At 44.0% G+C, this 15,544-nt stretch overlaps 1 protein-coding gene across 2 annotated transcripts in view; it reads right to left on the reverse strand.

Annotated features, from left to right (window-relative positions):
• MED23 (mediator complex subunit 23) overlaps window positions 1–15,544 on the reverse strand; it is a 151,868-nt gene that overhangs the window by 46,415 nt on the left and 89,909 nt on the right. For both annotated transcript variants that reach the window (XM_073627286.1, XM_073627285.1), the window contains 2 exons: window positions 14,293–14,473; window positions 13,930–14,100 (listed from right to left, as the gene is read on the reverse strand). In XM_073627286.1, coding sequence (XP_073483387.1) covers window positions 13,930–14,100; window positions 14,293–14,473 — 352 coding nt within the window. The remainder of the gene's footprint in view (window positions 1–13,929; window positions 14,101–14,292; window positions 14,474–15,544) is intronic.

The raw sequence follows: 15,544 nt of genomic DNA on the forward strand, positions 1-15,544 counted from the left end.
CAACCCACTTTTTTTAGTTATGCCCATGAGGAGGGATAGGCCCAGGAAGGTCTTAAATTCAGAAACCGTAATAGGTTTCCAATCCCTGTCAAGGGCCAACTGGGGATTAGCAGTGAAGAACTGCCCAGCATACAAATTGATTGGGCCAAAATAGATCTATAGAGATCTTCCGTGAAAAACAATAAAAATCAAGTGACGTAAAATCAACAGTTTCCACCTGAATTCCGGGTTGGACAGTGAATGGGGCAAGTAGGGGCGCTGCAGAAGTGGTGAGCTTCCAATTCGGATTGGCAAATGCAGCAGGAAGGGCACTATGGGCTAGACGGACCTGTGTTTGTCTTCTTGGTGGCTGTGGGACACTACTTGTGCTAGCCACTGGACCAGCTTGAACTGCACTTATTGAGACTGGCCAAGTCACCACGTGATACTGCAGTGCTGGATGTACGACCAGGATGTACTAGGCCGCTAGTGCTTGCCAGTTCACCGGAAGGATGAGCGGCACTAGTACTGGCTCTCTGCTCCATACGAGAGCCCTGTGGTTCTTGCACCTCAACAATAGCAGAACGGGGTCGGGTACGCCTGACCTTGGCAGGGACCACTACTCCGTTGTCAGAGTTATTTGTCAGGGTGCCGCTGCTGTCTACAGGATCGTATTCTGAGCCTGAATCTGACAGATAGGCGACTTCCTCTTCACTCATCTTTCATGCTCAGAAACATGTAGGCCTCTTCACTAGTGTACCTTCGATTGGACATTGTGGCCTCTAAAATTTACTGGTACAACGAGTGAAACTCACAGGAAAGAAAGAGCACCCGCTTGTCAGCGACTGCTTCAAATGCTACCAAAAAAACTGTTAGTGTTCGCAAGGATCAGGCCTGACTCTGCCAACGCTGCAGTTATGTGTTTTGTAAGTGACAGTTATCGATTGATATTGCACTTGGCTGGGCGGAGGGGCTAAACGCAGGTGCTAGCAGGTATCTGGGCTGATCCCGCTATCATTGTGTTTTTGGGAACCCTAAACTACTGGGGACACTAGTATAGATCTGATCAGATCAAAAGATATTGATCTGTTCAGACACTGTACTACTAAGGGAGATGTATGGTGCGTGCGTGGGTGTTAGCACTACTGGCACTAATCTGATGCTGCCTGGGGAGACGCGGACCCTAACTGACGCTAAAACCTAACTGATGTCACCGGCCAGGTGATCAGGGGGTTAAACCTTTATTTCGGTAATATACGGCAGGTACCCTGACGATATAAAAAAAAAAAAAAACTAACCAGTCACCCGTAACACCAATACGGTGATCACTGGTGACAGGGGGTGATCAAGGGGTTAAACCTTTATTAGGGGGGGTTAGGAGGGTACCATAAAGATACCTGGGCCTACCACTAACTGCCCTAACACTGATTAGTGTCACAAATGACAGCAGTACAGTGATCAGTGAAAAATCTGACAACTGCACTGAGTGACACTGACAGGGAGAGAAGGGGTTAACTGGGTGGGTGATTGGGGGGTGACAAGTGTACCTACGCTTGCTGGTGTTAGAGTAGTGTTGGTGCAACTTACTGTGAGATGTCTCTTCTCCTCTCTCTGGAACGAAAAGAGTTCCACGAGGGGAGATGACATCACTTCCCCTGCCTGTGTTTACACTTACAAGCAGGGGAAGCATTTCATTTATCAGAACTGATCAGCAGGTCCAGGATTGATTGGTTCTGGAACCAATCCGATGGGCGCACCCCCTGCCAGTGGGAGCGCCCCTGTACAGGTAGGGGATTTCGCGCAGCGGTGCGATTGTGCCGTAGTATATGTGCGTGAGCCGGTCGGGAACCGGTTAAACTTAATTTTTTTTTAATCTTAACCAAACTATTGCTACTGCATGGGAGCGGACAAACCGATCAAGGGCATCTTAATGAAGCTTTTGGATGTACTAAGGTCCCAGAAGAGAGAGGGGTAAACCTGGGATACATGGAGGAAGGTGAAAGGCAGTGTTAGGGGTAGATGGGGGGGAAGGGGGTTGCTGGGGCGCTATCATCCCAAAACATAAAAAATAGTATTTTTATAACAGCTTACCTGTAAAATGCTTTTCTTGGAGTACATCATGGGACACAGAATACAGAACCAAAGTAATAACGTAATGGATTATGGGCCACCTTCAGGTGATGGACACTGGTATACCCAATACAGGAAGTTCACTCCCTTATATAACCCCTCCTCCTTCCAGGAGTACCTCAGTTTTTGTAGCAAAGCAATATACTTAAACCCCATAAAAGAGGGGAGGGACCTCTGTGTCCCATGATGTACTCCAATAAAATGATTTTACAGGTAAGCTGTTATAAAAATCCTATTTTCTTTATCGTACATCATGGGACACAGAGCCTAAGTAATAACTTAATGGGACGTCCTATAGCAATGCTATTTGAGGGGAGGGAGAGACAACCCGTAGGGCACCCCCAGACCTGAGGACTTATACTGCTGCCTGCAGCACATTGCGCCTGAAGGAGATATCCTCATACCTCCTTACATCCACCTGATAAAAAGTTTGTGAATGTATGTACTGAAGACCAAGTTGCGGCCTTGCAGATCTGAGCCATGGAAGCCTGGTGACGCACTACCCAAGACGCACTAACCGCCCTGGTAGAGTGCGTCTTAATTTGAAAAGGGGGAATCTTATCCCTGAAATCATAAGTTTGAATTATAACTTGCTGAATCCACTTAGCGACAGTGGATTTTGACGCTGCCTGTCCCTCTGGCAGAATAAATAAAACATCAGTCGTACGACTCTGAGCAGCTGTTTTTAAATAGATTTTCACTGCTCTCACCACATCAAGACAATGTAGTGACTTTTCTTCCCTGCCTGGAAGATGGTTTTGGAAAAAACGATTGGCTGGACAATATCTTGGTGCAGGTGAAAACCTGAAACCACCTTTGGCAAAAAGTCTGGACGAGGGCGTAACACCACTCTGTCCTCATGAATAATCAAACATGGCTCTTTACAAGAAAGAGCAGCCAATTCCGAAACCCTCCTTGCTGAGGATATAGCAACCAAGAACACCAGCTTCCTTGTCAGAAGGACTAAGGGAATATGCTGTGTCAGTTCAAATGGCTCTTTTTGTAACACTGACAAAACTAAGTTTAAGTCCCAAGGGCTCAAAGGTGATTTAACTGGCGGATTAATCCGCATCACCCCTTGCATAAAACCCCGGACTAAGGGCCCTCTCACACTGGGGCGGGCGCGGCGGTAAAGCGCCGCTATTGTAAGCGGCGCTTTACCGTCGGTATCAGCCGAGAAAGGGTTAAATACCACCGCAAAGCGCCTCTGCAGAGGCGCTTTGCCAGCGGTATAGCCGCGCTGTCCCATTGATTTCAACGGGCAGGAGCGGTATACACTCCGCTCCTTCACCGCTCCAAAGATGCTGCTAGCAGGACTTTTTTTCCCGTCCTGCAAGTGCACCGCTGGCTTTCACACTGGAGACAAAGCAGCTGCACTTTCGGGTCGGTTTGCAGGCGCTATTATTAGCGCAATAGCGCCTGCAAACCGCCCCAGTGTGAAAGGGCCCTAAAGAATATATAGGAAACAGGGAAATGGGATTATCGCGGTGCCAGAGACAAATTAGAACACAGTTACTATAAAATATATTTTTATTAGTGTAGAAAAAAAATTTTTTTTTGAAATCATATCCTGAAATTACATACAGACGTGCTCCTTTCATGAGGGATCTTTTAGTTCACAGCCACCACATGGTTCCATGTCCGGTGGATTATTCCAATGTGGGCACCTTCCCATGTGGGGTCTGTGAATTTTGCTCGCTTAGTCTCAATTCTAGAGACATTGTTCTTCCCAATGGCAGGACTCACTATCCGAGATATAGAGTTACTTGCAAGACAATTGGAGCAGTTTATTTGGCTTTATGCTCATGTGGTTGTTTTTACGTGGGGAAAATTAAGCATCCGTTCTTTAAACGCATTAAGGACCATATTGCACCCCTACATAAACATCTAACTACCACTGCTTTAAATAGACATATTGCTACAGAACACAACCACGATCGCGATGTCGTCCGCTTTGCTGCCCTCGACCATGTTCCTTCACATGCTCGAGGTGGCAATATTGACACCACTTTGCTTCAAATGGAGACTAGATGGATACACTTGTTGGACGCTGTGAAATTTCCTGGGTTAAATGAGTATATTAGCTTCAAATCCTTTCTCTAAATTGGATGATTGATTGCTTTCAATCGACTTTTTCTTGTCCGACCAGCCTATCCATCCTAGGTCTCCTTATTGCTTGACCGTTTTTTGCTATTTAGGCTCTCAGAATCTTGCTTCCATCTAGTCCTCATTCCCTACTTCCACCCTCTACCCACTGCTATATTGTCTCTTTAATTAGGGACGTACTCCATATGAATTAGATGATGAATTGTACTATTTATTTCATATATATTTTTCATGTTGTTATTTGACATTGTATATGTATCTTTGTTGAATGTATCTTGTTACAATACATGTTATCTACACACAGAATAATATGATTTTCAATGTAACATGTTAAACCTTATAGTAATATTGTTGAGTTCCTTTATATATTATTTTATTTTTTTCCCCTTCATTGTGGGCGTCATGTCCAAGTGGTCGCCTTCTGGCGGGTATATAAACATGTGCCTGCCGGCTTGCCTGTCCTCCCCTGTATCTCCTATTTTTCTTTTACTCCCTGTTCCCATCTCTGGTCTACCCAGCCAGCCCCAGTTTCACTGGAGCTGCTCCTTCATGATACCTGGGGACTTTGTCATACTATAGCCTTTGGCTGCATGGACACCCAAGGGCTAACTTACAAGTCAGCCCGCCCCTTTGGTCAGGGCCTTCACAGTGTGTCCGCTTGTCATCATACTGGCCTCTTTTTCCGTCCTCTTTGGAAGGGCGGAGTGGTTTCCTTCCCTCCTCCCCCCATCCACGGTTAGGTCCGATGCCTGTATCGCGCCCCATGACCGTTTCGCTGGTAACATACCACGTGATATGGCCGGCGAACGGCACTCTGGGCGTTGTAGGCGGCTGACTTCGGCCACTGCGCATGCGCCCCGGGCCACTTTTTGTCCGCGCCCGATTGGCTAATTGCATATGCCGATTGGGTGGGGGACTTATAAGGCTGCCAAACACTTTTACCATTTCATTCACTTGTTGCTGGATATGGGCTGCGGCTTGGCTGTGTCTAATCAAGGTAAAAACTAAAAACTCCCCCTTTTTTTCACATTAGAAAGGAGTCTTTATCTTCTCTATTTATGTGTAACTATATGTTGCGGGGAAGTCCTTATATTGACTATATACATATTGAATTTATATTTAGATAATCAAATCTGTTGGACTCATTTGGAGGCTTGTTTGTGAGGTTCCCGTGTTCAGCTTTTCTAACGGCGGGACCCCACACGTATTGTGTATCCCATTATCATCCTTGGTGTTTGCATTTTTATGGTAAGCGCCCATATACACATAATTAATCTATATTCTTACAATTTGTGTTCATTTGCTTTTCGTCTAAAGCACTATGAACATTCCATTAATACTATCATCATGCATTGTATTGTTTCTAGTTTCCTTGGTCATTTATACATTCTTTGACGTCTACACCCAAGCACCGTATCACAATTTATCCCACGCATTTCCATGTGCATCTTGTATGTTCAATCAGGGTATGTAATTGAGGCTTAGCCCACATGATTAATTAATAAATAATCACACACTCATTGTCAATATGTTAATTCTAGCTCTTCTAGGCACCCTTTTGGGCCCCCTGTAGCCAATTACAGGGTTGAGTGCGACCATTGTCCCCGGCTTTTTGGTGGCGTCCGCTCTGTGTCCTGGGAGTCTGGCACGGTATGTCCATGATATGGGGATTGGGGGGCTGGAGGTCTAGGTTGGACAAAAGTGTGATCCCCTGTGACATGACTGCTCACTTGAATTATGTCCTATCATTAATACATTTTTTCTTTTTCTGTTTTTTTCTTTAGTGTTTTTATCTCTTTGTATTAACTTGTATATTCCCCTGATGAAGCCAATGTATTGGCGAAATTAGTTGGGATGAATTGACTATCGATCACCTTTCAACATCCCTGGTGACGGTTGATATCTAAAATTGTAGTGTGTATAATTTTTTCTAATTTATTTGCCTATGATGTATATGTATTAATTATATATACTTTTAGATTTCTACACTAATAAAAATATATTTTATAGTAACTGTGTGCTAATTTGTCTCTGGCACCGGGATAATTCCATTTTCCCTGTTTCCTATATTCAACTGCTCAGGGATGAGGTGCCGTATCCATCAGGACATTCCACCCACAAACTGTTTATCCGGCCCTAAAGAATGCGTAGCAAGTGGTCTTTGAAATAAGACCAGTAAGGCTGAGACTTGGCCCTTAATAGTACTCAAGGCCAATTTCATATCTACACCTAATTGTACAAAGGCAAGAATTCTGCCTATGCTATATCTCCGAGGGTGCCAACCCTTGGATTCACACCAGGAAACATAAGCCCTCCAGACTATAATATGTAGTTCTGGAAGCTGGCTTCCTTGTATTAATCAAAGTAGGATAACTGATCCGGAAAGCCAACGTTTCTTCAGAATGTGGGTTTTAATAGCCAGGCCGTTAAATTTAGCGTTCGTAAAGTAGAATGGAATATTAGCCCCTGTGAGAGCAGGTCTGGCCTTAGTGAAAGGGACCATGGATCCTCCACTGCCATCTTTACGATTTCTGCATACCATGACCTTCTGGGCCATGCTGGTGCTACCAGAATTACCGGCTTTCTTTCCAGTTTGATTCTGCAAAGAAGTTGTGGTAGCAACTGAATAGGGGGAATGCAGTGAGAACTGATCCCACGAGCTCTGTTCCGCATGCCAGTGGATCCCTTGTCCTGGACACAAAGTTGACTAACTTCATGTTGAATCTGGACGCTAGAAGATCTACGCCCGGAGTCCCCTATCTTTGGCAAACGGCCCGAAAAACGTCGGGGTGAAGAGACCATTCCCCTGGGAATAACTGCTGGTGACTTAAGTAGTCAGCCTGCCAATTCTCTACTCCCGGAATGAAGACTGCTAAGCACGGAACATTCCTTTCTGCCCAAGTTAGAACATGGTTCACCTCTCTCTGCGCTGAGAGACTCTTGGTTGCCCCCTTTATGATTGATATAGGCCACAGCTGTGGCATTGTCGGATTGGATCCTGACAGGACAATCCCATAACCTGGAAGTCCAGGCCTTCAGAGCCAGACGCACTGCCTGAATCTCTAGGATGTTGATGGGCAAGGCTCTCTTTCAGTTCTTGACCATGGTCCCTGGACAGTCGTCTTCTCTAGTACTGCTCCCAAGCCTGAAAGGCTGGCATCTGTCGTTACTACTTTCCAAACAATTGGTCTGAAGGATTTTCCTTTCAGGTAGATTCTGGGTTAGTAACCAACTGAGGCTTTGGGAACCCTTGGGGACAGCTGCATTGGCAAGTCCAAAGCTTGGAACGTTTTGTTCCAAGCAGACAGGATACTGTTTTGCAACAGTCTCGAATGGAACTGGGCATAGGGGACTGCTTCGAATGAAGCCACCATCTTTCCTAACAACCCCATGCAAAGGCAAATTGAGGGATTTCCTGTCGACCAGACCATCCGCACCAGCTCTCGTATGGAGTTGATCTTTGTGTCTATGATCAGGCCCAAAAACTCCAGCTTTTTTAGCGGTTTTAAGGAAGACTTTTCTAGGATGAGAATCCAACCCAGACTTTCCAGGTAACTGGTTGTAATGCGTACATTGCGACAAGCGAGCCACTGACTGGTCTATTAACATTAGATCGTCTAGGTACACCAAGACTGTTATGCCCTGTGCCCTTAACCTGGCTAGAGGTGGGGCCAGTACTTTTGTGAACACCTGGGGTGCTGTAGCTAGCCCGAAGGGCAAGGCTACAAACAAAGTGCTGCTGTTCTACTTTGAATCGCAGAAACCTTTGGTGAGCGGGAAATATAGGGACATGCAGATATGCATCCCTGATGTCAATGGACGCCAGAAGTTCTCTTCCCTGTAGGATAGAAACTACTGACCTGATTGACTCCATGCTAAAGGAGCAGATTTTCAGGAACTGATTTAGATTCCTTAGATCTAGAATGGGTCTGACATCTACATTTGGTTTTGGTACCGTAAACAGGTTTGAATAAAACCCCAAACCTTGCTCTTCTGTGGGGATCTGTATAATCACCCCCTGAGCCAATAATCGATCTAATGCTTGAAACAGAGATTGCCTTTTCCCTGGATCTTTGGGAACGTTTGATCTCAGAAATCGAGACGGTGGAAACTCCCAAAATTCTGGTTTGTATCCTAGAGACACAGTGGAGATGACCATCTGTGCTGAATTTCTTTTTGCCAGACTTCTGAGTATTTCAGAAGTCTTCCCCCCACTCTGGCGAGGGGGGGGGTGCCTCTTCATGAGGCTTTAGTATTCTGCTTTGCAGATTTCCGGCCCCAGGTCTCCTTTTGTGCCTAGGTCTGACCCTGAGGTTTTCCTCTAGAATCTGATGGCGGAGGCTGTCGTCACTGCCTAGAGGCGGATGCCCCTGGCGCAGGAGAAAAAGTCAGTTTTACTTAGCAGTTGAGGCTTGTGTAGATGTGTAGCTTCATCTACATCTTTGTATTGTGAAACGCGTTGATGTCATCCCGTTTGGACGTCACGCCCCGCTGTCATCCCCCGTTGGGGCTAGCCGGCTCACTTATCGAGGGAGGGTTTGACCCGTAGATCGAGACCGCCATTCAGGAGGACATAGGTGCACCTATATGGACGGCTCTCTACAAACCTGAGGAGTGCCCTCTGGAGCACAGAGATCCTGCAAGCAGCATTGCGTGTTTTGTGAAGCAGCCAGTGGAAGCAGATCACAACGTAGGTGATACTACACTCCAGCAGTATCTGTTGATTCCCACACAGGACCCGGAAGTGGTAACGTACCTGACCACCTTAACTGTTTGCTTCTGCTCATCAGCAAATATGCTATTTATTGTTTTACTGACTGCATTAGTCCCGACCAGGGCACAAGCAGAGTACCATCACGCAAATTGAATCACCCTGCCACACATATTATTGGATTCCGTGCCTCCAGCAGAACTTTTGCATTGTTTATGGCCATTACACTCCTTATTTACTACATTTCTTGGTGATCCACCACTGTCCACACCAGTGCCCTTCTCCACGGCCCTCATCCCTCTCCTTTCCCACCCTTCTCCTTCCCCCACCGTCCCCCCCTCCCCCTCTATCATCCCTGGCTCGAGCCGCCCCCCGGGGGGATTGATGTCAGGTTGCAACCTCACTCCGCATAGCTGTACACTCCTCATTGTAGCAGGTTGAGCAGACATCAATTGCCTTGACGTCTGGATGATTGTTTGTCTTTGATTACATGTTGTAGTGTCCCCCCCCCCCCCCCGTCTGTGTCTGTATTGGTCGGACCCATGTCTCCGATCAATTCTTTTACCTAGGGCAGTATAGCCACCGGTTTATGCTCCTTTATCTACATGTACTTTATTTTTGTACAACAATAAACACTTTTTTGCTATTACCATAACATTTTAGATTCACTTTTTCTGAGCGCCACTTTTTCTTGGTCCCCCCTCTGTTTGGGACAATTGTATTGCAGGCGTTCAGGGGCTGAAAGGCAACCATACCTCCTGGGTACACCCAATTTGATTTAATTATCTTTCCAGCAGCCTTACTATCTAATCCAAGCTGTTGCATCACATTTATCTATTTTGCACCTCACAGAGATTCCTCTACTGGGGATGGAAATGCTACACTGCTCCTGAATTCAAAGCTGTGTTGCCACACTGATGTAGTCAGTCCCTGCTTGCACTACAGTTGAAGAAAATGTTACAGGGGGCATGGATATCAGCATTTTCACTGAGCTGGCAGCACTGCTTCTGTTGCTGAACCCCCCCACTGTAGGCTGCTCACGTGAAGAACAAATAAATGAGGAAAAGTAAAAGGTTTGCTGTTTATTATTTTTAGTTTTGTGCATCACATAACTGTCAGGCCTGCAACTGTAATTACAGATAAGATATAGGAAGCCACCAACTCGAAACATCCATGTCGAATCTTTATTTGTTACGAGGTCATAACAGATAAAAACAGCTTGCATGTATCGGCCAACAGTCTTAAATCATAGCATTAATGATTAAGAGGACACTGAAAGGCTGAGCACTGACACCTGCAGGGCTCCAGACTCGGATTTATTAGGCCCCTGTTGTGAGCGCTGCTACCCCTCTTATCCTATTTATGTGGACTGCAATTGCAATTATTTTGTTACAGTACCTTAAAAAAGTATTCATACCCCCTTGAAATTTTTCACATTTTGTCATGTTACAACCAAAAAGGTAAATGTATTTTACTGGGATTTTATGTGATAGACTAACACAGAGTGACATAAGTGTGAAGTGGAAGGAAAATGATAAATGGTTTTTAATTTTTCTTTACGAATAAATATCTGAAAAGCGTGGCGTGCATTTGTATTCAGCCCCCTTTACACTGATGCCCCTAACTAAAGTCTAGTGGAACCAATTGCCTTCAGAAGTCACCTAAAAAGTAAATAGAGTCCATGTGTAATTTAATCTCAGTATAAATACAGCTGTTCTGTGAAGCCCTTATTAAACAACCAGAACCTTAGTAAACAAACAGCATCATGAAGGCCAAGGACCACACCAGACAGGTCAGGAATAAAAGTTGTGGAGAAGGTTAAAGCAGGGTTAGATTATAAAAAATATCCCAAGCTTTGGATATCTCACAGAGCACTGTTCAATCCATCATCTGAAACTCGAAAGAGTATGGCACAACTGCAAACCTACCAAGACATGGTCGTCCACCTAAACTGACAAGTCGGACAAAGAGAGCATTAATCAGAGAAGCAGCCAAGAGGCCTATGGTAACTCTGGAGGAGCTGCAGAGATTCACAGCTCAGGTGGGAGAATCTGTCTACAGGACAACTATTAGTCGTGCACTAAGCAAATCTGGCCTTTATGGAAGAGTGGCAAGAAGAAAGCCATTGTTGAAAGAAAGCCATACGAAGTCCTGTTTGCAGTTTGCGAGAAGCTATGTCGGGGACACAGCAAACGTGTGGAAGAAGGTGCTCTGGTTAGATGAGACCAACATTGAACTTTTTGGCCTAAAAGTAAAATGCTATGTGTGGTGGAAAACTAACACTGTACATCACCCTGAACCCACCATCCCCTCTGTGAAACACGGTGGTGGCAGCATCATGTTGTGGGGATGCTTTTCTTCAGCAGGGATAGGGAAGCTGGTCAGAGTTGATGGGAAGATGGCAATACAGGGCAATCTTAGATGAAAACCTGTCAGAGTTTACAAAAGACGAGACTGGGGCAGAGGTTCAACTTCCAGCAGGACAGCGACCCTAAACATACAGGCAGAGCTACAATGGAATGGTTTAGATCAAAGCATATTCGTGTGTTAGAAGGGCCCAGCCAAAGTCCAGACCTAAATCAAATTGAGATTCTGCGGCAAGATGTGACAGAGCTTGAGCTATTTTGCAAAGAAGAATGGGCAAAAATCTCACTCTCTAGATGTGCAAAGCTGGTAGAGACATACCATAAAAGACTTGGAGCTGTAATTGCAGTGAAAGGTAGTTCTACAAAGTATTGACTCAGGGGGGCTAAATATAAATCCACGCCACACTTTTGTTGGATATTTGTAAAAAAATTTGAAAAACCATTTATCATTTTCCTTCCACTTCACAATTATGTGCTACTTTGTGTTGGTCTATCACATAACATACATTTATGTGCTTGGATGTAACATGACAAAATGTGGAAAATTTCAAGGGGTGTAAATACTCAAGGCACTGTGCATAGATAGTTGGTATACAAAGCAGCCCCCAATTGCTGTTGGCTGGAGGGAATGCTGGGAACTGGTGGAGAGAATAGTAGTTGCTAGAATTCAAAGGGTCTTTGGGGCATGCAGGAGAGGGGGACAGAGACCCAACATGAACAGTAGCTCCCATCCTAAGTGCAGACCACAGGTAACCATTTTTTTTTTTTTTTTTTAAATAAAAACAAGCCACTATAACTATTTATCAGGCCATCGGATACTAAGTTTTACTGAAATAATTTAAGATAGATTTCACTGTGTATTTATTTATTTATATTAACCACTTGCCGACCAGCTCCTGTACATATACGTCGGCAGTTTAAAGATGGATATCTCGGTAACGGCAGCAGCTGCTGCCACAACCGAGGTATCCATCTTTTCGGCTGGCGGTTCTGTTTACGATAATGGTGGTCTCTACGGCGGATTCGCCACAAGATCACCGTTATTGGCGGCGGGACAGGGGCCACCCCCTCCCGCGCCCTCCGCCGCTTACCGGAGCCGTTGGCAGCGGTGGAGGCGATCGGGACCTGTCCGTGGCTGGGTATGGATACGAGTGAGGGGAAGATGGCCCCCACCCGTCTCCATACTATAGCAGGGCGTAAGCGACGTCAAAACGTCACTTCCTCCCATACGTCTTAAAGGGCCATTTTTCTGTTATTTTTTCAAATGACAACATTTTTATTATTTTTTTTTTATTTATTGCAATTCAGTCCAAATATGAGATCTGAGGTCTTTTTGACCCCAGATCTCATATTTAAGAGGACCTGTCATGCTTTTTTTCTGTTTACATTACTTGTAATAGGAATAAAAGTGGCCCATTTTTTTTTTTTTTTTTTAAAGACAGTGAAAAAAGAAATAAAATCAAGTAAAATAAATAAGAAAAAAAATTTTTAAGCGCCCCGTCCCGACGAGCTTGCGCGCAGAAGCGAACGCATACGTGAGTAGCGCCCGCATATGAAAAGGGTGGTCAAACCACACAAGTGAGGTATCGCTGCAATCGCTAGAGCGAGAGCAGTAATTGTAGCCCTAGACCTCTGTAACTCAAAACATGCAACCTGTAGAACTTTTTAAACGTCGCCTATGGAGATTTTTAAGGGTAAAAGTTTGACGCCATTCCACGAGTGGGCGCAATTTTGAAGCGTGACATGTTGGGTATCAATTTACTCGGCGTAACATTATCTTTCACAATATAAAAAAAGGGGTAACTTTACTATTGTCTTATTTTTTTTTATTCAAAAAAGGGATTTTTTTTTTCCAAAAAAAAGTGTGCTTGTAAGACTGCTGCGCAAATACGGTGTGACAAAGTATTTCAATGACCACCATTTTATTCTCTAGGGTGTTAGAAAAAAAAATGTAAAATGTTTAGTAATTTTCTAGCAAAAAAACTTGTTTTTAACTTGTAAACACCAAGTCTGAAAAAGAGGCCTGGTCTTTAAGTGGTTAAATGGGACTCACTGCTCTTCTCTTTGCCAAAGAAAATGTAGCACATACTAATCAGCTATTCACATGCACAGAACACAATGCACTAAAAATTTGCACGCTTAATTTTACATGTTTTAAATGACAGCTATGTTCACGGGCACGACATACTACCCAATTAACGAGATGACTTTATTGTAATGTATGTAAAAAAAAAACTGCATACAGACTCAGACTCAACAGAGAAGCCTCATAATCATAAATTTTAGGAAACAAAAATGATTGTAAAAAAAAAAAAAAAAATTAGATCATCTAGGTGTAAGCTTGACAGCATGCTATCAAACACGACATGTTATAAATTGCACAGCTAGAGCAAATAATAGCAGCTTGCGAGTAACTCTAGGCAAGAGGGATCCAAGGCTATCATTACAACAGGGGAAAGTAACAGCCAATTTTGGATTCTGTAAAAGCAAAGTATGGACCTTTTGGATATGAACTGATGCTGTGTGTTAATGATAAAACCATACCAAATTCAACTTTGATTACGGCACACAACTTGTTTTCTGATTCTTAGACATTTCAGCGAAGATGTAACATTGCATTAGCTTGATGTAGTCTACCTTATGGTAATTCATGTGCTTGTTATGCCAGTCGTTCTGCAGCCAGTGCTCTGGGGAGTTCTCCTTCACAAAGTCGCTCACTCGATTTCTGAAGTCATTTGGTTTCAGAAGAAGTAACTGAATAATGAAATAGCACACCTGTGCTTCATTTCCTTCATGGCTTCTCATGGCCTATAGATAGAAACATCTGTCACTTACTAACAATTCAATGGAAGTTAAGCATGCTGAGGTTTCTCAAGCCAGTTAACATGAGGAATATGAAAGAATCATATGTTAGAGAAATGTGCAACTTATCCTCAAATAAAAGCATAATACTCTAGGCTAAACCTTTGAAATAGTGACCTAGAAAACATAAATCCTTACCAAACAGAGGATCAGTCTGTCAAGAGTGACAATGTTGTATTTCCACACCATGTCGTTCAGCATTTCGATACATTTATTAAGCTGCTGCCCTCCTGCTGAGGTAGAAAACTCATATACCAGGAAATCTGCAAATGTCCGCACATGAGCAACAAGAGCCCTGGCACCAATTCTCTCCAGAACCCTAGAAAGAAAATAATATTTTTTTTACCACATGTACACAGCAGATTTTTGAGTGGTTTAAATTCACCAAAGCCTACAGTCCGCACTTACTGCTATGGGATAGGAAAGCTGTATTACACAAAAACACAGGTTTAACATCTGAACCATTATTAGGTCTTATTTAGATGAATGCCGACACCTGTAGCCCATAAATGAGCTCCTAGTTTATGAGTCTCTAGGTCCCAGGTGCAGCCTATCGGCAGCCCATTCATGTCAATTGGGAAATATTGGTTGCACGGACACAGCTGCTGGTTCCAATTAGACAGCCATGCAGATGAACGGCCCCAGGCACGGGCCGTGTGCACTTGAGGGTGCTTACCCGCAGGGCTGCCAACTGGGATGAGCGGTTGTGTCCTTGCAGTCACTGTGTCTCAATAGACATTAATGGGCTGCTTGCACACAGCACCTAGAATCTAGAGATGGATACAGAGGCTATGGGTGTCAAGCTCCTGTCTGAATGAGGCCTTAATCAGCTTGCGATACAAACATCCTGGAGCATAGGTCTGCATGTTGGGTCTATCCTATTGATTATACAATCACTTATCTATATAACTGCACATTGGTTTTGTGCAATACATGCTCCTGGGGATGGGGAGTCATATATTGCCTGACGTAGTTTCTCTCATACCGGTTGGTAGTGGCTGGAGTTCACAGATGCAGAAAAAAGCCCAGACCTCGACCACAGATTTTTATCAGCTTATATTTAAGATGAATGTGTAATAAATTCAAACGCTCTAGCATTCTTGCATAGGGAATCTCATCAAAACCAAAATATTTCTGTATTAGCTATACAAAATAGGCTCTTTGAAACAGCAGCATATCTCTGATATGCGGTTAACTCAGAATGGTGTGAATATAATTACCTATAATTTGCAGCAAAGTGAACAAAGGCAATTAATGGAAACAGTATAAAAAAAAAGTAAGGACCCAATGTTAGATAGTTGTTGAATGCTGAATGGAAATTTAAAATTGTACTCGTTTGCCATTAAAAAAAAAAATAAAGAAAGGATTTTTGTCTAACCTGCAGGAGTAA

Source organism: Aquarana catesbeiana, linkage group LG04 (genome assembly GCF_042186555.1).
Source record: "Aquarana catesbeiana isolate 2022-GZ linkage group LG04, ASM4218655v1, whole genome shotgun sequence".
NCBI classification, from domain to species: Eukaryota; Metazoa; Chordata; class Amphibia; order Anura; family Ranidae; genus Aquarana; species Aquarana catesbeiana.